At 30.2% G+C, this 27,326-nt stretch overlaps 3 protein-coding genes and 2 long non-coding RNA genes across 11 annotated transcripts; all 5 read right to left on the bottom strand.

The window, feature by feature from the left end:
- Window positions 1-1,909: 1,909 nt before the first annotated feature.
- On the bottom strand, window positions 1,910-6,472 carry LOC110658869 (transcription termination factor MTERF15, mitochondrial). Of its 6 annotated transcripts, none has more exons than XR_002495663.2 (3): window positions 5,157-6,472; window positions 2,401-2,472; window positions 1,910-2,290 (listed from the first exon to the last, which is right to left on the bottom strand). XR_002495663.2 is itself a non-coding variant. In XM_058148472.1 (2 exons), the coding sequence occupies exons 1-2, from the start codon at window positions 6,395-6,397 to the stop codon at window positions 2,469-2,471; spliced, it is 1,245 nt and encodes a 414-aa protein (XP_058004455.1). In that variant the 5' UTR covers window positions 6,398-6,472; the 3' UTR covers window positions 2,336-2,468. The 6 variants fall into 6 exon arrangements, 3 of the variants coding, with proteins under 3 accessions (XP_058004455.1, XP_021672323.2, XP_021672324.2); XR_002495664.2 differs by having other exon boundaries at window positions 2,406-2,472; XR_002495665.2 differs by lacking the exon at window positions 5,157-6,472 and adding an exon at window positions 3,070-4,208.
- A 238-nt stretch (window positions 6,473-6,710) lies between these two features.
- Window positions 6,711-20,231, bottom strand: LOC110658872 (uncharacterized). 2 transcript variants are annotated; one of them, XR_009149464.1, is made up of 3 exons: window positions 20,053-20,231; window positions 17,251-17,293; window positions 6,711-7,339 (listed from the first exon to the last, which is right to left on the bottom strand). It is a non-coding gene; the product is annotated as an uncharacterized LOC110658872 (long non-coding RNA). The 2 variants fall into 2 exon arrangements; XR_009149463.1 differs by lacking the exon at window positions 6,711-7,339 and adding an exon at window positions 16,569-17,051.
- LOC110658871 (uncharacterized) lies at window positions 7,909-12,212 on the bottom strand. Its single transcript, XR_002495666.2, has 2 exons — window positions 12,013-12,212; window positions 7,909-8,488 (listed from the first exon to the last, which is right to left on the bottom strand). It is a non-coding gene; the product is annotated as an uncharacterized LOC110658871 (long non-coding RNA).
- On the bottom strand, window positions 10,397-12,014 carry LOC131180787 (uncharacterized). The gene has a single exon (XM_058148471.1). The coding sequence runs from the start codon at window positions 11,996-11,998 to the stop codon at window positions 10,787-10,789; it is 1,212 nt and encodes a 403-aa protein (XP_058004454.1). The 5' UTR covers window positions 11,999-12,014; the 3' UTR covers window positions 10,397-10,786.
- Window positions 18,770-20,055, bottom strand: LOC131180786 (uncharacterized). The gene has a single exon (XM_058148470.1). It carries the CDS (start codon window positions 20,036-20,038, stop codon window positions 18,824-18,826), a length of 1,215 nt encoding a protein of 404 aa, XP_058004453.1. The 5' UTR covers window positions 20,039-20,055; the 3' UTR covers window positions 18,770-18,823.
- Window positions 20,232-27,326: the final 7,095 nt, after the last annotated feature.

Raw genomic sequence — 27,326 nt, 5'->3', positions numbered from 1 at the left:
CTACGGTTCAACCATTGCTGCGAGCTTGCATGTTTTAATCTCTTCATATCAGGAAGGAAACCCACAGCAAGAAAAGTGTCGGTGTTGATGAACAAATTTCCTTATAGACCAATGAGAAAGGGCATGAAGAACTGGAAGTTTCATAATTGAGCAAGAAAAGTGTATAAAGCAAGGAAAGAGTTGAAAGTTTTGCTGATATACAGTTGAAACAAAAAGATGAGATGGAAAAGAAGAGAAGATGAGATGGAAAGTAGGATCAGTTTTGATGAAGAGGAACACTTTATATAGTACCCGTAGAAGGCTGGAAGCTTCTTGAAATATAGTTAAAAAAAATGTTTTGTTTAGTCATTAGTGCTAGTGGCTCAAAATATATATACATATATTACCTATAAATTAAATCGTTTTTAAGATAATTAAACAAAATCACACAACAAATTATTATTATTTTAAAAGTTAAAATATTACAAAATAAAAATTATTAATTAATTAATTTATTTAAAATTAGACATATTATTATATTTATCAATAACAATTAAATGATTATCATTTTATACTCCACAAACCCAAAACACAATTAAAATCTACTGCATTCCTAAAAAGCGAACCAATGAGGCCTGCCCCTAAAGTATTCAAAAAATAATTGACACATCGCATTTTCATTTTCGTACCACAACCCACTGCGTACCACATCCCAAGTAATTATGTTATATCCAGCACAATCTTTCCTAGTCCATCAATTTCTAATTCATATTGCTTGTAAACAAAGAAGATGCATCAAGTTCAACAAGCTCAACCAAACAAAACACTTTTATTTTCTCTCTCTAGTTAGTAGAGAAAGTCTATATGTTTTGTGTTTGGGTCTTCAGACAAGAGTCTCTTGTCTGATGGTTTCCATGGCCGTCCCCTACCCCTTCCTGACAAGGGAGGGCTGCCAGGAAGGGGCTCTTCTTCCCCAACCCAAACGTGGGCTCCCCATCCCCACCTCTGAGTGGGATCTGTGCATAGTCTTTTTGTAACATCCCGTGTAGAAATGGAAAGTCTCGGCTGGAGCGGTTCTCTGGGAGGAGAAAACTCACTGGTGCCATAGTCCAAATGGAGGGCAGGAATGAACCGAATCATACATTGAAATGAGAGAAACTAATCATTAAAAGTGCCTTTTGGTGGAATAGCCTGAAAAGTTTGAAGAACTCTGGGATTAAGCGTGCTCGCTTGAGAGAAATACTAGGATAGGTGACCTCCTGGAAAGTTTTCCATTCCATCTATGGGACAAAACCATGAGGCTCAGGATAGGGTGGGCCAAAGTGAACAATTCTTCTAGTAGTTGGAGCAAGAGCGTTACAGATAGTATCAAAGTCGGACTCCCTCTTGTAGATGTGTAGTTCAGCAATGAATCAGGTGGAAGCTAGTGGGCTTGTAACATCCCATGCGGAAAGGGAAGGCCTCAGCTGGAGTGGTTCTCTGGAAGGTAAGGCTTATTGGGGCCCTTGTCCAAATGGGGAGTAGTAATGAACCCAATCATACATTGAAATGGGAGAAACTAATCACTAGAGACGCCTTTTGATAGAATAACCTGGAGAGTTGGAAGAACTCCGGGATTAAGCGTGCTCGCTTGAGAGAAATACTAGAATGAGTAACCTCCTGAGAATTTATCCATTCCACCCATGAGATAAAAGCATAAGGCTCAGGATAGGGTGGGCCAAAGCGGTCAAGGGCATTACACTTTTGTTGGTCTTTGATTGCAAGTGTTCAGCTTTAGGGAGAAGGTTTCTTCGACCTGCTTGGTGCGTTTAATGATGACTTCTTTTTTTCTGTTGAAGATGGATACCTTAGGAACGTTGTGATGTTGTTCTTGTGACTTCCCAATCCCTCCAAGCCTACGTGAGAGTGAGATGGCTAAGCGCTACTAAAATGGCCGGTGCTTCTTGGTCTCTGCTGGGTCTTCTAGCTTGACGTTTATGTCTCCTTGGGTTGCTGTTTTCTTGGGGACTCACTTCATTAGGCGATTCAGTCACGCTTGGTCCCCTTTGGCGCTTCGATAAGATTGGTCTCCCCTCAGTGATACTCTAGCCGGTTCATCTGCAGTGCAATGAGCTACTCTCCATCCGGGTCATGGGTTTCAAGCACGGATCCATCCTCTACTAGGATTTTACTGTTTGTGGACTTAGGCCTTCCAGATAGGCTGGGGCAGGTCTCTGTTTTAGCTAAGACTCTGCTTTTCAGGCGATGGGTCTCTTTTTGAAATGGGCATTGCAATCTTTGTCCTATTAATGAAATCACATCTATCTTCCGACTAAAAAAAAAAAAAAAAAAACAAACAGGTCAACAAGGTCAAAACTAGACAAAAATAGATTGATTTAAAAAATTTACCACATATATTTGAGATTGTAGAATAAACTATACCTTACCTACTCCTATCACCACAGCACATGATCACAACAGAATCAACTTGAGAAAATAGAGAGAGATCACTACCTGCATCAGTTGTGAGAATGGTTTAGGAAGAAATTCCATGAGAATACACCCATCTTATTCAAATTAGAAAGAGCTCAAAAGAGTTCATATTACCCTACTCGCATATGCATCAAATGTCCATCATAAAAGGAGATTGAAGCATATGTGTGGCCTGACGTTCACATGTATTATTAAACATCATTTTGCCATGTGGACAGAAGCTCGTGTAAAGGCAGCTGTAATAGTATCATGGGCAATACACTAAGCATTAGAAATTCTACTAGCATAAGTAGGGAAGTTCCTCTACATGTTAATATGTTATGTTGGTTTAAAAATTTTTTAGGAAGAATGATATCACCTGTGTGATGTAACGGTTTAATGGTATCATCCAGTTGGTAGACGCAATTAAAAACTTGTATTTTTATAGGTGAATTAAAATAGCTAATATCTGAAAACACACAGTTAGATGCCCCTATATCAACTATCCAAGAGTTAGATGCCCCTATATCAACCATCCAAGTGCCTTACTTCTATAAACTAGCCCCTATATCAACCATCCAAGTGCCTTACTTCTATAAACTATATGATCAATACTGAGTGAGAGAGCCAGAGAATTACCAGCAAAATTAGTAACATTAGCACAAGTAATCTCAGAAGTAGTTTTTCCCTTAAAAAACACGGCATTTTCTCGTTGAATAGTGTTCAACAAATCAGCAAGACTGTCATTGTATTGAAGTATTCCCACTTCCAATGAAGTGTTCGCTAAAACTTGAGCTGCCATCCTTAGTTGGTTCTTGGTCCTTTCCTTAAACTCTTTATGCCAATCAGGGTAACCATGGAGTTTGAAACAAGTATCTTTCACATGCCATACGCATTACAGTATTCACAATGTCTGTCCCCTTTCTTTCATATTGTCTTTCCTCCTGTTGTAGCTAGAGTTCCCCTAGAAACTATTATAACCAATTGCTTCTTTGTTTCTATTGAACTGTGGTTTGGCCATCATAGCAGCATTATCAAGGAGATCAGAAACACAGAGCATCTCTCTCAATTTTTCCACAATCTGACTCTTAGCTTGATCATAGCTATCATTGAGCTCCATGAGAAACTGTAAAAATCTATCTGAATAAGTTATCTCACATATAGCTTCCGCAGCTTCACAAGAACACAAAGGCAAAGGCATCAAACTTGTTAATTCCTCCCACAGCTTCTTAAGTGTTTTCCAATACAAAGCTTTCGGCATGTTACCCTAAGTAGCAGCATTTATTTCCCTCTGAATATGATTAAAAAAAAAGGTCCATTACTCTCCCAAAATCTTTTTTCTAGTTCATTCCACAATTCCCTAGCAGTAGTTACAAAGGATCAACCAGTTCTTTTGAGATTGAATTAAGTTTCCAATAGCAAGATGTCACCAAAAAAAATCTACTTTTTACGATTTCTCAAACTCAGCAGAATCTCTCTGTATGTATATTCAGTAATATATCAGTTCAGTACAGAAGAAGCCCTATATGCAAGCCACTAAGAATAACTGCCACTGGTTAGCTAAGTCCAGCCAAATAACAGGCTCGTTAACAACTTGATCTAACTGACTTGAGCAAATCCTAAGCTAACACAGCTGTCACAGTAACTAAGCTAAAAATCTATAAATAAATTAACTATATTTACACTGTTCTGCTGTGCAAATCCAAAATCGTTTAGAGTGGAGAAAGAGAATCCATATAGCCAACCCCAAATTTTTGAGAAAAAGGCTTAGTTGAGTTGAGTTGCTGTGCAAATCCAACTTCCAGTTCTAGAATAGTAAAACCACTTTATCAATTGAAGAATCTGCTACTTATACCCAGCCTCCAGTATGTACGTGGACCTTACCTATACAAACTGATAAGAGGAGTTCTTCCTTGATTAAGCATTCAGCAGAAATCCAGTGATTGAGCACCTAGGGATGATTCCCTTCAACAATAAAGGCTTGTGTATGTACGCAGTAGATGCAAAGCAAGCCCACCAGCTACAAATCCCCATCTCGCGTTCACCAGCCAATTGGAGTGCCAAAAGACCAAGACAAATTTCATGAACAAGAGGATCAAATTCCACTTTCACTTCCTGCTCAGCACATATAACACTGTTTATATCCCTTCCTATAGGCATAATCCAAGATTCTTGTTTTCACATTCTATTGGTATGGAACTCAATAAATAATTTGGTAGCGTCTGAAGACATAATACATTTAGCAAGTTTTAACAAGCTACTCAATTTTGGATAACTAACAATAACATGCACCATTATTCCACCCAAGTTATCTTGATCCTGAGGAAAGAGAAGCCATCATCTTTGTCTTAGCAGACACAAAATATAAGCACTTCAAAGATTAATAGTTGAAGAAAATGACTGAGGAATCAATGCATTAATTAATCCATTAAAAAATTTAAAAAAAAAAAGAAGAAGCCATCAAATAGAATAAGGAAAAGTGAAATTCAGCTATCAAAATTATTCATAATATTACCAGTTCAACGAGTAGTACCTTTAAATAAAAATATATTAAATTAAACCACCAAAAATAGTTCTCTAACATAGTAAAGAGAATTAAAAGTAACCAAAGTTGCTCATTCAAGCATTGCTGGGTCACCAAAGAAACTAAAAGAACCAATTAGAAAGCATCTAAACATGGAAATCCATATGCTTTTAAGACATGCTGCATATTGTATATTTCCTACCTGAGAATCCCAGATTTATCATCAAAGCCAAAGCCAAGTTCTGTAAGACTCGTTTTTCCCTGAAAGAGATCCAACAATTGAGGCACCTGTTCTTGATACTTGATCACATACAATTCCAAGAAGCGCTTTTCAGAAGGCATCAACACAGAGGAAAAATGGATGTCTCCCTTAATCAAACCCTTCAAAAGCAAAACTCTTACAACTGAACATCTAGGCAGAATCCTCCTCTCCAAACTACAACAGAGCACAATTGGAACTCTAGCAACAGCAGAAGGCTGCCAACCCATCTTGCACACAAGAAAATCCATTGTACCCATGATCTTCTTCTCAGACCTTGCCAGACATGTGGGATGCTTTCTGAAAATCAACCAAATCTCATCTTCAGACAAACCCCACCTCCTATAAACCTCCATTTTATGTTCCCATGTTTTGTGCGTCATAGTATAAAAAACACGGACTGCCTCAACAAATGTAACTTTTGAAGGGTCAAATCCTAGTTTCATAACCTTCTTAACCCCTTCAGCAAACTTGCCCACTTCCTGGCACATGATTGACGGACATTGGGTAACCAAGTGAGAGATGAAAGAATGAGGGACTCCAAGCCCTCTTAAGTAGGCTAAATTGTTAGAAAAGCTGTTCTGTGAAAAAGTTCGTCCCATGCGTTTCAGGGCCGTAACTACTTTCTCATCAGAAACAAGTAAACTTTTAAGGACCTCACAACGTGGGATCAGATATCGCTCTATACTCCGAGCCAACAAAAATGGGTTCCTAGAAACAATTATGGCCATGTCTGAACTTGAAACCCCTAAAGAACGCAGAAACTCAAACTTGGGCAAGAGTGTCTTCTCTGGTTGCGCTAACAACACCCGGGGCCAACTCTTAACAATTTTAGAGATGTGGGAATTGGTGAATCCATGTTCCCTGAGAAGCCTAAGTACAGAGTCTGGTCTTTCAGTGGTTTCAAAACATATCCTCTTTGAGATAGATTGAGCAGATTTTAGGGTTAATCCACATGAATTTATGAGATATGAGACTATAAATGAATGCTCATTCAAATTAGAAGATGTCGAAGACAAAAGGAATCTGATTACAAATAATGAGTAAAAAGGAAGAATCCCTTGAGCATTTGAGACAAACAGATAAACACTCCTATTCAAAGCTAATCTTGAAGCGGAAAAACCAAACATTGCAGTGTGCGTACCGGGAAACAGCTGAGCTCTAGGGTTTACCCAGACGCGCATCAAGTTTTATCAACTTTCTGCAAATACTCTCTTGACGATGGCAGGATTATGCGTTTGATCCGATGATTAGTGAAACGGTGCGTGTAGGGAAATAATAAGGAAAATTTGCGGTTACCATTAATAATGATTTTATTTCTAACATTAGCATGCATTAAAAGGCAAATATATTATTTATTTAATTAAAATTAATTGTTAAAGTAATTAATCAGTAAAGCTCAAAATTTTCATTTGCTTCATTAACTCCATCCCCTCTCTCCTCCCCCTCCATTCTATTGAATTCTATTAAAAGAAATTTAAGAATAAAATCAAGAAATTACATAATTTCAATAAATCAATAACAAATTTCAATAATTTTAGCAAATGCTCAAGAATTCAACAATTACAGCAGGGAATTAATGAAGAATTTGCACCAATAAATATTTATCTCTTCAATTATAAGAATAAATTTTTCCGCAAGCCTCTGCATCTCATCCATGTAGCTTCAAGAACAGTGATAGACAATTGCAAAGTTTGTGCATAACAACTCAACAATTAACATCACTTTATTCCTCTTCAAGTTTGTACACAACAAATCAAAGATCAAAAACCTTTTCTCTTCCTATTTGTCTTTAGATAGCATTGCTCAACAAGTCAACATTAGGCAAAAACTTAATCAATCGCCAACTTGCTCAATTTCATTGAACCCAAAAGGATGTCACAGCAATGAACAAGCATCCAAAGGATTTGCCAAATGTAACAGAACAAGCATCCTGCGGGAACCACATTTTGGCGCTCTTCGTCAAAAGGATTTGCTTCAAGAGAACAAGCATCCTCTTCTTCAACTTGTTTAGTGCGGAAGTTGATGAAGCTCTAGGAACCATATTGTTGAAGCATCCTCTGAGAACCTCTGAGAAGTCGATGAAGCTTTTGGAGAAGCGTCCTTCGAGCTAAATTGAATTTTCCCTACAGGATGAAATTGAGCTTTAAAACTAAAAAATTTTAATGTTTCAAGGATCAAAATGTAAGTTATAGGGACTATTTTGCTCTTTGCAATTAAGGACTTAATTGAATAAATATTTAAAGTTATGAGGTTAAATATTAGATATTTAACTGTTTGGGTTCATTTATAATTAACTAATTTAAGGATTAATTAGCAAATTGCAATAGTTGGCACACTAGATAAAGGGGTGCTAGGCATCCCAAATTAAGTGATGTTAGAGATGGGATGCATGGATGACTAGTTCTCGACAACTCAACAGAGGTTTTGTTCATCATACAACATATCCGTTTAAATACGATCCTGTAAGAACTAAACTATTTTATTCTACACCGAAATCCTTTCAAGGAATAATTCCAGGACTGAGCACCTGGGCATGATTCCATTTGACAGCAACTGTTCTCCCATGTTGCCAACTTAATCCACGCATTTTGACTATAATAAATAAGAGTATTAACGGCCAAGAAATTCTTCATTTTTAGAGATTATCCCAATTCATTAACCCTCTTTACACTTTTATAAAGCATTTCAGCACTTCAGCCAAAAAAGAAACACTTTGACTTATAGGAAACAAGCAATCAAATGCAGGACTTTGCCTCAATTCATTGCAAGACAAAAAATGGATGCCACCATCTTTTGCTTAAAAGGGAAAAAATTATCTAATGAGAAGTAAAAGTTAGTTATCAAAGTCACTCATGCTGCAGGCCATATATTTCTTAGCCCAGAAATCCTACATTTATCATCAAAGCCAAAGCCAAGTTATGTAAGACCCATTTTTCCCTGAAAGAGATCCAACAATTGATGCTACTGTTCTTGACACTTGATCACATACTTTAGCATGAAGTGCTTTTAAGAAAGTATCAACACTGAAGATTCCTTAATCAAACCTTTAAACGCAAAATGAACACATGGAACTCTGGCAACAGAAGCAGGCTGCCAACCCATCTTGCACACAAGAAAATTCATTGTGCCAATGACCTGCTTCTCAGATAAAGTCAAACATCTGGGATGCTTTCAGAAAATAAACCAAATCTCATCTTCAGACAAACCCCATCTCCTGTATAACTCCATCCTTTGTTTCCATGTTTTGTGCGCCATGGCATTAAAAATCCAGACTGCATCAAAAAATATAACTTTTTAATGGTCAAATCCCAGTTTAATAATCATCTTAACCACAACAGCAGACTTGCCCACTTCTTGCCACATGACCGATGGACGATTGGTGACCAATAGGCCTGTGCAGTTTTTGGTGTGAACCGAAAAACTGAACCGAGCCATTTCGGTTCAATCGGTTCGGTTTTTTAGTTCTATCGGTTTGGTTCGTTTTGGTTCGGTTTGGTTTAAAACTTTTAATATGTTTGGTTTTCCGTTCAGTTCAGTTTTTTATCGGTTAAAACCGATTAAACTGAATAGTAAAATGACCCAAATAATTTTTCAGCCCAATATGCATAAATCTTAAGGCCCAAGATGCATAAGCCCAGCCCAAATAATTTTACAGCAACCCAAACAATAAAAATCCTAATATTTTCGGCTTAATGCAATGGAACCGAACCGTTATTTTTCAGTTTGGTTCGGTTCAGTTATCCTTAGGTGATTGGTTCGGTTCGATTTACATTTTTAAACGATTTGATTTTCGGTTTTTAGTATTCAGTTCGGTTTGGAACCGAACCAACCGAATGCTCTCCCCTAGTGACCAAGTAAGATAGGGAAGATGAGGGACTCCAAGCTGTCTTAAGAGTGATAAATTTTTAGAAAAGCTGTTCTGCAAAAAGTTAGTATAAGCATTTCTCATGCATTTCAGGGTCCTAACTACTTCCTCATCAGAAGCCTGTACATCTTTAAGGAACTCATAAAGTGGGATCAGATATCACTCTATACTTTGAACCAACAAATGTGGTTTCCTAGAAAATATTGAGGAAAGGCCTGATCTTGAAACCCCTATAGAATGCAGAAACTCAACTTGGGAAAAAGTGTCTTTTTGGGTTTCGCTGAAAGCACCTGGGACAAACTCTTAACAATTCTGGAGATGTGGGAATTAGTGAATCCATGTTCCTTGAGAAACCCACAAGTACCGAGTCTGGTTTTCAAAATGTATATTCTTATTCTTAGAGACAGATTGAGCAGATTTTAGGGTCAATCCACCAGAAAAAATGATCGCTCATTCAAATTAGAAGATATGGTAGATGAAAAGTGTCTGATTATGAAGAATGGGTGAAAAGGAAGAATATTGGGCATTTGAGACAACCAGAAAAGCACTCTTACTCAAAGCTAATCTTAAACAGGAAAAACCAAACATTGCAGGATACCCAGCGAAAACATCTATGACACTCTCGATGATGAAGTATGGCAGTTCAATGTAAAACATCATCAACAATACTGTAAAACTAGGACATGCCAAGGTCTAGTGAACGGTGACCTAGTTACTATGATATCTCTAGTTTTCTTAGCAATTATAGAGATGCTGCCTGTTAACCTCCACCTACATGAAAATGTCACTGCAGCTCACATGAAGGAAAGAAAAATAAATGATTGAAATTACACCAGGCTGGGATAGAAAATGAGACCAAATCACGAAGCATCAGCAAACCTTGCTTTATTAATAGATTAATTTGTATCATCAGCTGAAGCTATTTAAGATGAACAACAATGCATCAAAAAATAAAACAAATCAAATGAAATATTATCATCTGCAGAACCACTGTTAAATCAATGACGTTGCATCATCCAATGTGGAAGAATTTCAATGGACATAAAGATCTAATATGGATTTTTTTGCCAGTGACAACTGTTCTATTGCTTTAATCAAAATCCTGATTCTAGAATTACTGTTCCCCCAAGCATCCTGTTTTCAACACCCATTTACAAATGAACCCAGTAGATACTTTGACCTTAACAATACAAAATATAACAGGAAGTTTCCCACACTTTAGTTCTTTCATGGAAGAATTCCAGTGCAGTGAAGCTGCTATCTCAAGTCGCCAATTTAATTCAAGTACTTGACTATAATAAATAAGGGTACTAACTGCCAACAAATTTGAGATTATTCTCTTCATTTTTAGAGATTATCCCAATTCATTAATCCTCTTTACACATTTATAAAGAATTTCAACACTTAAACAAATTTGGTTTACAAGAAACAAGCAATCAAACGTACTACTTCACCTCAAGTTATTGCAAAATAGAGATTCAGATAAAAAAAAAAGAAAAAGGAAAAAAGATAAACACTTCAAATCTTGACCAGTTTGAACTTGAACAACCAAAAAAAAAAAAAAAAAAAAAAAGAATCTAATGAGAAGTCAAAGTTATCAAGTTTACTCATCAAAGCTTTTACCAATGCACCAAAGAAATTAAGGGAATCAATTAGAAAGTGAATCAAATTGGAATTAATGGGTTTGAGATTCACATGCTGCAGGCTAGACATTTCCTAACCCAGAAATCTTAAAATTATCATCAAAGTCAAAGCCAAGTTCTTTAAGATCCATTTTTCTCTGAAAGATGTCCAACAATTGAGGCACATTTTCTTGATACTTGATCACAAACCTTTCCAAGAAGAGCTTTTCAGAAGATATCAACACCGAGGATAAATGGATGTCTGCCTTAATCAAACCCTTTAAAAGCAAAACTCTTACAACTGAACATCTAGGCATAATCCTCCTCTCCAAACTATAACAAAGCACAACTGGAACTCTAGCAACAGCAGCAGGCTGCCAGCCCATTTTGAACACTAGAAAATCCATTGTACCCATGACATTCTTCTCAGACAAAGTCATACAAATAGGATGCTTTCTGAAAATCAACCAAACCTCATCTTCAGACAAAGCCCATCTCCTATAAACCCCCATTTTGTGTTCCCATGTTTTTTGCGTCATCGTATAAAAAACAAGGACTGCCTCAACAAACATAATTTTTGAAGGGTCAAATCCTAGTTTCATAACCTTATTAACCCCTTCAGCAAGCTTGCCCGCTTCTTGGAACATTACAAACGGATGTTGGGTGAGCAAGTAAGAGATGGAAGATTGAGGAACTCCAAGCCCTCTTAAGAAGGCCAAATTGTTCGAAAAGCTGTTCAGCTTAAAATTTCGTTTCATGTGTTTCAGGGCCGTAACTACTTTCTCATCAGTAACAAGTACACTTTTAAGGAACTCATAAAGTGGAATCAGATGTTGCTCTATACTTTGAGTCAACAAAAATGGGTTCCTAGAAACAATTATTGAAAGGCCTGAAGTTGAAACCCCTATAGAACGCAGAAACTCAAACTTGGGCATGAGAGTATTTTTTGGATGCGCTAAAAGCACCTGGGGCCTACCCTTAACAATTCTGGAGATGTCAGAATTGGTGAATCCATGTTCCCTGAGAAGCCTAAGTACTGAGTCCGGTCTTTCAGGGGTTTCAAAACGCATCCTCTTAATCTTAGAGATAGATTGAGCAGATTTTAGGGTTAATCCACAAGAATTTATGAGATAAGAGACTACAAATGAGTTCTCATTCAAATTACAAGATGTGGAAGACGAAAAGGATGTAATTACGAATAATGAGTGAGAAGGAAAAATACCCAGTTGGGCATTTGAAACAAACAGAGAAACACTCTTATTCAAAGCTAATCTTGAACACGAAAAACCAAACATTGAAGGATACTTACCGTGAAAACAGCTGAGCTTTAAGGGTTTATCCAGATTCAATAAATTATGAAAGAGCTGACAAATTCTCCAAGCAGTAAATCATCCAGCAGCAAGCGGACCAAGGAAGGAGGCTGCTAATAACAGAGAAAATTATCGTGACTAAAGGCACCTTTCATGCCATTTGCTTAGTGCTTCGCTCTGGGTTAATGACTTTATTTTAAATGAGTTTAACTTTTTTTTTAATTATAAATTTAATTATTAATATTTAATAATTCTTAACTGAATAATTTTATTCATTTTAATTTAATTTTTAATTATAAATTTAATTTTAAAAAAATTACAAAAAAGCACATGTGATTTCATCTATTTTTAGATAAGATATTTCAGGTCAGATTTTATGACAAAGTGGCTTGAAGTTTCACTCCATTAGCAAATAACCATTTTTCATTTTTCTCCATGCATCCATTAGTTGCATGTTGTTGTGGATTAAAAAAATAATATTTAATAAATTAAATAAATTAAAAATATCCCACAAAAATTTGTTGACATCACAAAACACCATAAACATCTATGCAAAATAAAAACTCACAATCACACTTGAATCATTATAATGACCATATCGATCTAAAGCAACACTTGAAATAGTCTCTTCTATTTATAAACATCTAGTAATAGTGTAAAGGGTGAAATAAGCATGTTATTTTTTAGGTTTTCCTCCTAACTAATCGGAATGTAGATTATGAAACAATCATTATCTTTATTAATCTAATAATAATATATAATGATTTAAGTATAGCATCTTTGCTTGATCTATTGACATGCCTATATGAAATCTGTTATGAAATGATACAACAAAATCCTCTAATTTTTATGATAAAAATAGAATGAATAGATTTGTTCTCTTTGAATGCTATGCCAACATAGCTTTGTATTCTCTATTGAATGAAAAATGTTTACTCCATTGTGGCGAGATATGTAAACCTGTTACTTCAGGTCCTTATCATGCAATGACAAAACAAAAGAGGTATTCTTTCTTTTTTCCTTGACAGAATTGAATTAACAGTTGTATTTGCACCATCTTCTTCGAAGTTCAATAGCTTGCAAATAGCAAAACCATGATATTTTATGCTTCAATTTAGATTCAAAAGAACTTGAATGCATTTGATGACATGTCAACTCTAAAATAAACGCATAATTCATTGGAACACAATAGTAATATTGTTGCTCATTAGAATGAAGCAATTGACTTGAAATGTATTGAAACTTGTAACTTGAAAAGAGCAGTATCATTTTATCATACTCATAAAAAACCTGAGTCTCCCATTGAGTTAGCTCTTTTTGGGAGAGATATTCTTTCTTGATCTTAAACTTGGTTGAGGGTGTCCATAACAAGAATGACTAAATATTAATTTTATATAATAAACCTGAGGATTTACAAGCAATAAGGGATGGTGCTGAAAACATTTTTACTTGAGCAATAACTATTCCTGATATCATTCATTATTATATTAGGTCAGTTGGGCCTTTCATTTGTTTGTGATATTTTAAAAATCTTTTGGTCTAGTTGAAAAATTTTGTATATTCATCTTTATGAGATGATTTTTTTATTCAATGGAGGCCAATTATTTTCAGAATCTGCAAATGAATTTCCTAGTTTGTTGCGTGGAGCAAGGGCTTTACATGGGGAGATACAACAATCTCAACGTGAGATATTATTTCTGTTTGATGTTTTTCAAATATCATTTTGATGTGTGTCCGAGCTGCACATAGCTAATTTTAGAGTATTTATATCTTCATCATTTTAAACTAATTTAAGGACACAGTATTTAATTTTTTTTATAACTTCCAGAAGTAAGTATTTCATACTCTCTCCCATTCCTCATCATCAATGAATGAATTAGTTGCCTAGTTGTACCAAGGCAATATATGTATAGAGCGCTAGTCGGTGATATGATTTTCCTGAAAATAAAATTTCAGCTTGAGTATCATTTGCTTTTCGGGTTCAAAGAAGGAAAAAGAGGAAGAAGAAGAAAAAGTAATGGATCCACAGTTATAATAAAAAATAATTTTAATTAAACATTTAATGTTGCATCAGCAAATATAAGCTAAAAAAAAAAGACGAAAGTTTATGTTTGTTAATGGAGTAAAATTTTAGGGTATCTCTATATCACAAAATAAACCATAGATGTGGAGTGAAAAATGAGTTAAACCACAATGTACTTTTTTATAATTTTCCCTTTAATTTTTAACAGACATACTCTGTAACTAGAGATTGAAATTTTAATATATAAATAGCCCTTTTAAAATGTAAAATTCATGTAACACCTTCAATTATTAAAAATAATTTATCAAATATGTTCTTCAACTATTAAAAATAATTCATTAAATATGTTAAAAAAATTATATATATATATTATTTTAAAAATATTTAATCTTTAATAATATCTTTACTTTATATATTTACATTATTTCGTATATTCAAATATGTTAGAAGAAGATTTTTATTTACTAATTATCTTTTAAGTTAAAAATTGCAATTCTATATTTTATTTTATTTTTCACAATTTTTCATACATTTATTTTAATTCAATTAATTAATTTGAGACTAATTTTTACTAGCCATCTCCTAACTTTTGAGGTTATCACACTTATGTCCATTATCTTTATTTTTTTTTTTATCATAAAATCCTCAAATTTGAAATTTATTATACTTCAGTCTCTTAACATTTAAAATTATTACAGTTTCATCCTTAATCTTTAATTTGTTACCATAAAATCTCTCAACTTTGAAATTTTTTATACTTCAATCCCTTATACCAAAAAAACCCTTATATCTTTGGCTAACTGGGTAAATTGCACCAACTATCCCTTAACTTATGTGATTATTTTATTTCAGTCACTCAACTTGAATTTATTAAAATAAAATCCCTCAATTTTATTTCTGTTTCAAAAAAGCCTCCCTAACTTGCAATAATAGATTTCCAGCTTGAAAAAATAAGATTACCTTTTTGCCTTTTTTTTATTTTTTTATTTCTTATCTTTATGATTAAATTAATTAATAATTATTTTCAGTAAAATTATTTTATTTTAACTAAATTTGTTAATGATATTATAAATTATATATATGTTATTTATTATTAATTAAAATTTAATTTGTAACCACCTGAAAAAATAATATTATTATTATTATTATTTTAAAAGTTAAAATAATATCTTATTAGTATATAATATTTTATCAATATTTTAGTTTTAATATAAAAAATAAAAAAATAGTAATTTATAAATTTATTTTGATTACATATTGATTTAGTGTTAATTAAAATAAAATAACTTGAAAACCTACTATAATTGGTTAAAAGGACTTTTTCTAAAATAAAATTGAAATTGAGAGATTTTATATTAAAGATAAAGAGTACAGAGAGAAAAAAGATAATATGAATTTCTTGTATAATATTTTTTTTAATTTTTTTATTATACACTCTGATACTATCACATATAAGATTGGCAAAAAATATGAGAGGTTTCTAACATAAGGAATTAAAGTATAATAAATTTTAAAATTAAGACATTTTATAATAACAAACTGAAAATGAAATATGAAAGTGTAACAACTTTAAAAGTTAAGAGACTGAAGTGTAATCATTTTAAAAATTAAGAAATTTTATAGTAATAATAGATGAAAGTCTAAAGTATGATAATTTCAAAAATTGAAAGATGACTTACAAAAATTTGCCATTAATTTAATTTAAACTAAATACTATTAAATCAATGTATTAATATAAAATTATAATAATAATTAAATTTTTATCAATATATAAAAAATAAAAATTTAATCGATTGAAAATCATTTAATTAAAATTAAATAAAAAAATTTAAATTATTATCACTTAACTAGTTAAATACTAAAATTTATGCATTCTCATATTCAAATTTCACATCACAAATTTTTGGGTCCCAACGAAACTAAGTTTATAGTTTGAAAGTGCAATACTTCTCTGTTAAAATATCAATCATTTAAATTCTCATTCATATATATATATATATATATATATATATATATATATTTACAGGTGTATTATTAATTTATAACTTATAAACATTTTTATTTATATAAATGAATAAAATATTTATTTTAATTTATAGAGTGATAATTTTTAATAAAATAATTTGACAGTCAAAGTACTCATAATTAATTTATTATTTAGAAATTTTTAGTGAATAAATTTGTTAACCTTCAGCAATATTTCTTTTGCAATTTTTTTCAGTTAATTCACTGTTAATTATAATGCTAATAATTATATTGTAATGATATAGATTTATTAAAAAATTTTAACCTTGAGTAATTTAATTTTATGATTTTGAACATCAATATGGAGGATTATTAAGAAATGCAAATCATGATAACTGACAAGAAAAAAAAAGTAGTCTTAAATGGTTTTCTTAGCAAATGTGGAGATGCAGCTGCCTGTTAATCTCCACCTACTTGACATTGTCACTGCAGTTCACATCAAGGGAAGGGAAGAAAAATGATGGTAGAAAATTATGCCAAGCTTGGACAGAAAGTGAGACCAAATCATGAAGATCCAGCAAACATTGTTTTATTAATATATTAATTTGTATAACCTCACACATTATCATAAGCTGAACCTATTTAAGATGAACAGCTATGCATCAAAAATTAAACAAATCTATAGAAATTATCATCAGCAAAACCACTGTTAAATCAATGATATAGTGTCATTCAATGCAGAAGAATTTCACTGGAAATAAAGATCTAAAATGGTTGCATTGCCTGTGACAACTGTTCTATTGCTCAAATCTAAATCCTGGTTCTAGAATTGTCACTCTCCCTTCTCTTGTAATGTTTAACAACCAAGCATCATGTTTCCAACACCTAGTTACAGATGAACCCAGTAGATGCTTTGATCTTAACAATTCGAAATATAGCAGAATGTTTTCCACACCCAAGTCCTTTCAAGGAAGAATTCCAGGACTGAGCACCTGGGTATGATTCCATTTATCAAGGAACGATTGTGTATCTAGCAAAAGTGCAGTGCAACTGCTATTTCATGTTGCCAAGTTAATTCCCGTATTTCACTATAGCAAATAAGAGTACTAACCAACAAGAAATTCTTCATTTTTAGAGATTATCCCACTTCATTAAACCTCTTTACAATTTTATAAAGCATTTCAGCACTTCAACCAAAAAAGAAACATTCTGGTTCACAGGAAACATGCAATCAAATATAGGACTTTACCTCAAGCAATCGCATGACAGAAAATGGAAGGCACCATCTTTTGCTGAAAATAAAATTAAAATAAGAATAAAAATGAGCACTTCAAATCTTCACAGATTCCAACTTCAAAAAAAAGAAAAAAAAAAAAAAGGAGTCTAAAGTAAAATCGAGTTATCAAAGCAACATCAAACATGAAGTAATGGGCTTAAGATTGACATGCTGCAGGCTATGTACTTCCTAACCCAGAATCCTAGATTTTGCGTCAAGGCCTAAAGCGGAGCTCTGTAAGATTCATTTTTCCCTGAAAGAGATCCAACAATTGAGGCAACTGATCTTATTCTTAGAAACAGATTGAGCAGATTTTAGGGTCAATCCACATGAATTTATGAGATATGAGACTATAAAAGATTGCTCATTCAAATTAGAAGATATGGTAGACCAAAAGAGTCTGATAATGAAGAAGGGATGAAAAGAAAGAATATCCAGTTGGGCATTTGAAACAACCAGAAAAACACTCTTTTTCAAAGCTAATCTTGAACAGGAAAAGCCAAACATTGCAGGATACTCACTGAAAACAACCTAGGCACTCTCGATGATGAAGTATGACAGTTCAATGTAAAACATCGTCAACAATACTGTAAAACTAGGACATGCCAAGGTCTAGTGATTGGCGACCTATTTACTATGACATCTCTAGTTTTCTTAGCAATTATAGAGATGCTGCCTGTTAACCTCCACCTACATGAAGGAAAGAAAAATAATGGTTGAAATTACACCAAGCTGGGATACAAAAAATGAGACCAAACCATGAAGCATCAGCAAACATTGTTTTATCAATAGATTAATTTCTATCATCAGCTGAAGCTATTTAAGATGACCAACAATGCATCAAAAAATAAAACAAATCAAATGAAAAATTATCATCTGCAGAACCACTGTTAAATCAATGATGTTGTCTCATCCAATGTGGAAGAATTTCAGTCGACATAAAGATCTAATATGGATTTGTTGCCAGTGACAACTGTTCTATTGCTTAAATCCAAGTCCTGATGCTAGAATTATCATTCTCCCAAGCATCCTGTCTTCAACACCCATTTACAAATGAATAATTTGACCTTAACAATACAAAATATAACAGGAAGTTTCCGACACTCAAGTCCTTTCACGGAAGAATTCCAGTGCAGTGCAACTGCTCTCTCAAGCTGCCAATTTAATTCAAGTACTTGACTATAATAAATAAGACTACTAACTGCCAACAAGTTAAAGATTATCCCACTTCATTAATCATCTTTACACATTTATAAAGAATTTCAACACTTACAAAAATTTGGTTTACAAGAAACAAGCAATCAAATGTGCTGCTTTATCTCAAGTTATCGCAAAATATAGATTACAAAAAAATTTAAGAGAGAGAGAGAGAGACTTCAAATCTTAACCAGTTTGAACTTGAACCAAAAAAAGAGTCAAATGAAGTAAAAGTTAGTTATCAAGGTTACTCATCAAAGCCTTACCAATGCACCAAAGAAATTAAGGGAATCAATTAGAAAGCAACATCAAATTGGAATTAATGGGTTTAAGATTCACATGCTGCAGGCTAGACATTTCGTAACCTAGAAATCTTAAAATTATCATCAAAGTCCAAGCCAAGTTCTTTAAGATCCCCTTTTCTCTGAAAGATATCCAACAATTGAGGCACATTTTCTTGATACTTAATCACAAACCTTTCCAAGAAGAGCTTTTCAGAAGATATCAACACCGAGGATAAATGGATGTCTGCCTTAATCAAACCCTTTAAAAGCAAAACTCTTACAACTGAACATCTAGGCATAATCCTCCTCTCCAAACTATAACAAAGCACAACTGGAACTCTAGCAACAGCAGCAGGCTGCCAGCCCATTTTGTACACTAGAAAATCCATCGTACCCATGACCTTCTTCTCAGACAAAGTCATACAAATGGGATGCTTTCTGAAAATCAACCAAATCTCATCTTCAGACAAAGCCCATCTCCTATAAACCTCCATTTTGTGTTCCCATGTTTTTTGCGCCATCATATAAAAAACAAGGACTGCCTCAACAAACATAATTTTTGAAGGGTCAAATCCTAGTTTCATAACCTTATTAACCCTTTCAGCAAACTTGCCCATTTCTTGGCACATTAGTGACGGACATTGGGTGAGCAAGTAAGAGATGGATGATTGAGGAACTCCAAGCCCTCTTAAGAAGGCTAAATTGTTCGAAAAGCAGTTCAGCTTAAAAGTACACCCTCTCATGTGTTTCAGGGCCGTAACTACTTTCTCATCAGAAACAAGTATACTTTTAAGGAACTCATAAAGTGGGATAAGATATTGCTCTATACTTTGAGTCAACAAAAATGGGTTCCTAGAAACAATTATTGAAAGGCCTGATGTTGAAACCCCTATAGAACACAGAAACTCGAACTTGGGCATGAGTGTGTTTTCTGGATGCGCTAAGAGCACCTGGGGCCGACTCTTAACAATTCTGGAGATGTGGGTATTGGTGAATCCATGTTCCCTGAGAAGCCTAAGTACTGAGTCCGGTCTTTCAGGGGTTTCAAAACGAATCCTCTTAATCTTAGAGATAGATTGAGCAGATTTTAGAGTTAATCCACATGAATTTATGAGATATGAGACTACAAATGAGTTGTCATTCAAATTCGAAGATGTTGAAGACGAAAAGGATCTGATTACGAATAATGAGTGAAAAGGAAGAATACCCAGTTGAGCATTCGAAACAAACAGAGAAACACTCTTATTCAAAGCTAATCTTGAATAGGAAAAACCAAACATTGAAGGATACCTACCGTAAAAACAGCTGAGCTTACCCAGATTCAATAAATTATGAAAGAACTGAGAAATTCTCTTAGCGGCAACCAAACAAGGAAGGAGGCCGCTAATAACAGAGAACTTTTTGTGACTAAACGCACCTTTCACGCCTTTTGCTTCATGCCTCGCTCTGGATTAATGATTTTATTTTAAATGAGTTTAATTTTTTTTTTAATTATAAATAATATTTAATAATTCTTAACTTAATAATAATTTTATCTAATTGAATATGAAATTTCATTTTAATTTAAATTTTTAATTATATATTTAACTTTTAACAAGCATACTTCTACGATTAAGAATTGAAAATTTAATATATTAAAAAGTCTATTTAAAATATAAAATTCATGCAACATCTTTAATTATTAAAATTAATATACTAAATATGATAAAATTTATATTTTTTATTTAAAAATATTTAACCTTTAATTTTTTTTACTTTATAAATTTACATTATTTGGTATAATAATTATCTTTTAAGTTAAGAATTATAATCCTATATTTTTTTTTCAATTTTTCATACATTTATTTTATTTAAATTGATTAATTTGAGATTAATTTTTATCTATTATTCCTTAACTTTTAAAATTATTACACTTTCGTTCTTATTTTTAATTTATTATTATAAATTCCCTTAAATTTAGAATTCCTTACACTTCAATCTCTCAAGCCAGAAACCCTTTATATCTTTGGGCAACTGCATAAATTATATCATTTATCTCTATTTAATTTCAATCACTCAATTTAATTTATTAAAATAAAATTTTTTAATTTTAATTTTATTTTAAAAAAATCTATATAATTCCATATTAAAAAGAATAATATGACGCTTCCGCTTTTTTTTTTTTTTATTTTTTTTTCAGGTTATATATATAAACTAGTCTATAAATCAAGGAATTTGAACTTGCAATGTGTCATTTATAACTTATAAAGATTTTTATTTATATAAGTGAATAAAATATTTATTTTAATTTATGGTGTGATAATTTTTAATAAAATAATTTTATTTTATAAAAAATAAAATTATAGTCAAAGTATTCATAATTAATTTATTATTTAAAATTTTTTAGTGAATAAATTTACTAACCTTCAGGCATATTTCTTTTGCAAATTTTTTTCAGGTAGCTCATTCTTAATTATAATGCTAATAATTTGACCAAAATCATGAAGATTCAACAAAGATTGTTCTATTAATACATTAATTTGTATAACCCCACATGTTGTCATAAGCTAAGGCTATTAAGGATGAACAGATATGAATCAAAAAATTAAACAAAGCAATGTTAAATCAATGATACGGTGTCATCAATAATAAAATAAATTATATGACATATATCTTTATTAGTCATTTTACATATTAACAATAATAACTAAACATAATTTTATTAAATACTTAATATAAATCAGCTATCAGCTAACAATAATAGATATTAGCTAACGATTATCAACTATATTCAACAGTTAAACAAAAAATGCCCTTAAATTAGATCTATTGCCTGTGACAACTGTCCTATTGCTCAAATCCAAATCATGGTTCTAGAACAACAGAGCATCTTGTTTCCAACGCCTAGAATCCAGTAGATCCTTTGACCTTAACAATTCAAAATCCAACAGGATGTTTCCCACACCCAAAGTCCTTTTAAGGAAGAATTCCAGGACTGAGCACCTGGGTATGATTCCATTAATCAAGGAATGATTGTGTTTCTAGCAAAAAGGGCAGTGCAACTGTTTTCTCATGTTGCCAACTTAATTCACGCATTTGAATATAGAAAATAAGAGCACTAACCACCAAGCATTAACCCTCTCTACACTTTTATAAAGCAATTCAGCACTTCAACAAAATCGAAACATTTTGGTTTACAGGAAACAAGCAATCAAATGTAGGACTTTACCTCAAGTTATTGCAAGACAGAAAATGGAAGCCACCATCTTTTCCTCAAAAAAAAAGATGAGCACTTCAAATCTTCTTGAGCTCCAAATAAAAAAAATAAAAATTAAAAAAAAAAAGAAAGAAAAAACAAAACAGTCTAGAGTAGAAGCTGAATGCACCAAAGAAATTAAGGGAATCAATTAGAAAGATTTCCTAACCCATAAATACTAGATTAGACTCTATTTATTTCACGGAAAATAATTTATATATATTTTCTAAAAAAATATTTTCTATTGTTTGATTATAATGTTAAATTGATGATATTTATTTGTTTCATGTATGTATAAGTATGTTTATATTCTAAACTCTGTTTGTTTCACATAAAATGACTTGCATCACAAAAAATATTTTTCATGAAAATATTTTATGTTGTTTGGTTGTAATGTTAAATTAATGATATTTATTTATTTCATATATGTATAAGTATATTCACATTTTAATAAGATTTTTCAAAGTTTAGAAAATGAAAAATGACTTGCTCTTTTAAAGAACTGGAAGTCATTTTCCTTAAAAATGACTTAATTTTTCTTTGACCAGGAAAATATTTTTCGTTGACTAAATTCTCTAAATGCTTCCAAATACCTGAAAATACAAAAAATATTTTTTAGGAAAATATTTTCTGTGAAACAAACAGAGCTTTAATAAGATTTTTAAAATTTAGAAAACAAAAAATGACCTCCTCTTTTGAAAAATAGAAATCATTTTCCTTAAAAATGACTTATTTTCCTTTGATTAGTAAAATATTTTTCATTGACTAATTTTTCTGAGTGCACCCAAACACCAGAACGAAGCCTTAGTGTCAAGGCCAGAGCCAAGCTCTATAAGACTCATTTTTCCCTTGAAAGAGATCTAACAATGGAGGCAACTGTTCTTTATACTTGATCACATAACTTACCAAGAAGCGCTTTTCAGAAGGTATCAACACCGAAGATAAATGGACATCTGCCTTAATCAAACCCTTTAAAAGTAGAACTCTTACGACTGAACATCTAGGCATAATCCTCTTCTCCAAACTAAAAGCAAGAACGCTTGGAACTCTGGCAACAGCAACAGGCTGAAAATTCATCGTGTCAATGACCTGCTTCTCAGACAAAGTCATACAAGATGCTTTCTGAAAATAGACCAAATCTCATCTTCAGACAAACCCCACCTCCTATAGAACTCCATTTTTTGTTTCTATGTTTTGTGCCGTTAAAAATCCACACAGCATCAACAGGGATTTTTATCAAAAAGGTATAATAAAAAAAAATTATACAAAAAAAGGTGAGTTTGAGAGTAATTATAAAAAATGGGTGAATTATGCTGAGTTGGACAATGTGAATACGAGACGCTAAATATAACAGCGTTTTTAAAGTCTGGACATTATTTATAATAGCGTATAAATTAAAAATTTTAAAGGAAATCTGGACGCTACTTATAATAGCGTCTAGCTTTCTTTTAAATAATAAATAATAATTAAAAAAAATTTAAAAGTTAGATGATACGTCGAATTTTTTTTTTAATTTTTATTTATTTTATTTTAAATAAAATATAAATATTATTTTAATAAATAAAGTCATAATATTTAATATTATATATTATAATATTTTTATTATAAATATTATTTTTTAATTTAAAATTACATAAAAATGTAATAAAATAAAAAATTAAAATTAAAAAAAATAAATAATTAAAAAATTTAAAAAGTTGGACGCTGTCCAACTTTTTTTTAATTATTTTATTTTATATTTTAAATAAATTAAAAATATTATTTTAATAAATAAAATTATAATAAATAATATTATATATTATAATTTTTTTATTATACAAAATTTTATTTATTTAAAATTAAATTAAAATTTAATGAAATAAAATAAATTAAAATTAAAAAAAATAATTAAAAAAGTTTAAGAAAAAATTGACTCTAATTATAGCCGCGTTTAATTTTTTTTAAAATATTTTATTTTATATTTTAAATAAAATATAAATATTATTTTAATAAATAAAATTATAATAATTAATTTTAAATAATTAATTTTTTTGTTTCAAAAATTAATTTTTTTATTTCATTAAATTTAATTCAATTTTAAATAAAAAAATTTTTATAATAAAAAATTATAATATATAATATTAATTATTATAATTTTATTTATTAAAATAATATTTTTTTTTTATTAAAATAAAAATAATTAATTTTTTATTTCAAAAATTAATTTTTTTATTTCATTAAATTTTAATTTAATTTTAAATAAAAAATTTTTATAATAAAAAATTATAATATATAATATTAATTATTATAATTTTATTTATTAAAATAATATTTTAATTTATTTAAAATATAAAATAAAATAATTAAAAAAAGAAAAGTTGAACGCTACTAACGTCCAACTTTTTTTAAATTTTTTTAATTATTTATTTTTTTAATTTTAATTTTTTATTTCATTAAATTTTAATTTTATTTTATTTTATTAAATTTTAATTTAATTTTAAATAAAAAAATTATTTTATAATAAAAAATTATAATATATAATATTAATTATTATAATTTTATTTATTAAAATAATATTTTTAATCTATTTAAATATAAAATAAAATAAAATAATTAAAAAAAATTGAAGTTGCGTCTAACTTTTTTTTTAAACTTTTTTAATTAATTATTTTTTTTAATTTTAATTTTTATTTTATTAAATTTTAATTTAATTTTAAATTCAAAATAATATTTATAATAAAAATATTATAATATATAATATTAAATATTATAATTTTATTTATTAAAATAATATTTAAATTTTATTTAAAATATAAAATAAAATAATTAAAATTTTAAATAAAAATTTAACATCACTATAAATAGTAGCGTCCAACTTTTAAAAAGGAAAAATGGACGCTATTATGAATAGCATATAGTTTTTTTTTTAAATTATAATAGCGTGCAGACCTTAAAAATGCTATTATAGTTAATGTTTTACACTCACTTCGTCTAATTTAAAATAATTTATTATTTTTTAATAATTACTCTCAAACTAACTTTTTTTTTATAATTTTTTTTATTACACATTTTTTTGTAAAAATCCCGCATCAACAAATATAACTTTTGAAGGGTCAAATCCAAGTTTCATAACCTTCTTAACCACTCCAGCAAACTTGCCCACTCCTTTCCACGACTGCCGGACGATTGGTGACCAATTAAGAGATGGAAGATTGAGGGACTCCAAGCTCTCTTAAGAGTGATAAATTTTTAAAAAAGCTATTCGGCAAAAATTTCTTGGAGTATTTCTCATGCATTTCAGGGTCCTAACTACTTCCTCGTCAGAAACCAGTACATTTTTAAGTGACTCATAAAGTGGGATCAGATATCGCTCCACACTTCGAACCAACAAACGTGGGTTCCTTGAAAAAATCATGGAAAGGCCTGTTCTTGAAACCCCTATAGAACGCATAAACTCAAACTTGGGCAAAAGTGCCTTATCTGGTTTCGCTAAAAGCACCTCCGGCCGGCTCTTAACAATTGTGGAGATGTGGGAATTGGCCTAAGTACCGAGTCTGGGTTTTCAGGGGGTTACAAAACATATATTCTTATTCTTAGAGACAGATTGAGCAGATTTTAGGGACAATCCACATGAATTAATGAGATATGAGACTATAAATGATTGCTCATTCAAATCAGAAGATATGGTTGACGAAAAGGATCTGATGAGGAATAATGAGTGAAAAGGAAGAATACCCAGTTGGCCATTTGAGAAAAACAGAGAAACACTCTTATTCAAAGCTAATCTTGAACAGGAAAAACCAAACATTGAAGGATAATTACCATGAAACAGCTGAGCGTTAGGGTTTACCCAGATTCAATAAATTATGGAAGCGCTGAGAAATTCTCTAAGCAGTAAATCATCAAGCGACAAGCGGTTTATAATTATAATAATTATTAACTTTTATATTTAGTATTTAATTTTATTTTTTTATTTAATTTTTTTAAAATATTTTTATTACTATCGTTGATATCATAATTTTTAAAATTAACTAATTAAAAATATTAAATAAATTTTAATAATTTTATAAATTCTTTATTTAATGATTTTAAAATTTTTAATTATTTCATTTAATTATAAAAATTTAAGAATTATATATTTTAAAATAAATAAAATAATTTAAAATTATACTAATAAAGTAGTTACATATAATTAAATATTTTGTCATCTTTCTTCTTTTTATATATTTAATAAATTTTAATTTATTTTAATGTTATTTTATTTTTATTTATCTTATTTTAATGCACACTTAATAAAGACATATTTTTAATTATATATATATATATTTATTTATTTATTTTGAATGTTATATATATATATATGGAATTATGAAAAAATGAAATAAAAACTTATTTTCATAGTAAATAAAAAATATATATTAATATTCAATTTTTATTATTTTTTATAGTATGATTAATAAATAATTAATATTGTTATTTTGGTTAATATTAATCATGTTATATTGTTTTATTATTATTTAGAAAAATTTTTAATATATGTCTATTAAGTAATTTCATTAAATTTTTTTTATTTTTTATCAATTAATTATATAATTTTTTTAAATTATGATTAAGTTATTAATTTTCTAATTATATATATATAAGTTATAAATTATTTAATTGTTACACTTTAATACTATAATAGGTAATTATTATTCTTTTTCTTATTATTATTATTATTATTATAAATACCTTAAAAGCTCAATTTATTTAGAGATAGGAAAAGCTAAAGGTTAATTAGACTAATTTATTAATTACATCCAACAAATACATATACTAATTTTATGTATATTCAATTTCTGCTTTTGATAAAGAGGTAATTCGAAATTTTGTAAAATAAATTCAAGAGAATGTATGATTTTAAATCTATCATAATTATGCTAAGTGATAAATTTTTTAATTGATTTTATTGATGATAATTTTTTCTATATTTTCTAAACAGTTATAATATACAATTATTATATAATTTAATTTTCAAAATGTAATTTTTAATTAATTTAATCTTTTAAATTTAAATAATAAAAATATTAGTTACTAAATATAATTATCATTCATTATAAGATTTCCTAATTTTCAATTTGAAAATGTTAATGTCAGTAAAATCAAGATTTCTTTTATTTTAAAAGAAAATCAAAATCGTTCAATGAAATATTTTTAAACACATTTACTATAAATTAAATTTATTATTATTATTAACAAAGAATAGCTTATGACTATTAAGACCATTAATTTGAGAGCAATTATCAACTTATTTAATTAAAATTTATTGTTAAAGTTTTAGAGTTTTAATATTTTAAATAACAACATTAAATTTA

This window comes from Hevea brasiliensis, chromosome 6 (genome assembly GCF_030052815.1).
Source record: "Hevea brasiliensis isolate MT/VB/25A 57/8 chromosome 6, ASM3005281v1, whole genome shotgun sequence".
NCBI classification, from domain to species: domain Eukaryota; kingdom Viridiplantae; phylum Streptophyta; class Magnoliopsida; order Malpighiales; family Euphorbiaceae; genus Hevea; species Hevea brasiliensis.
This window is presented reverse-complemented; position numbering and strand designations above follow the sequence as displayed.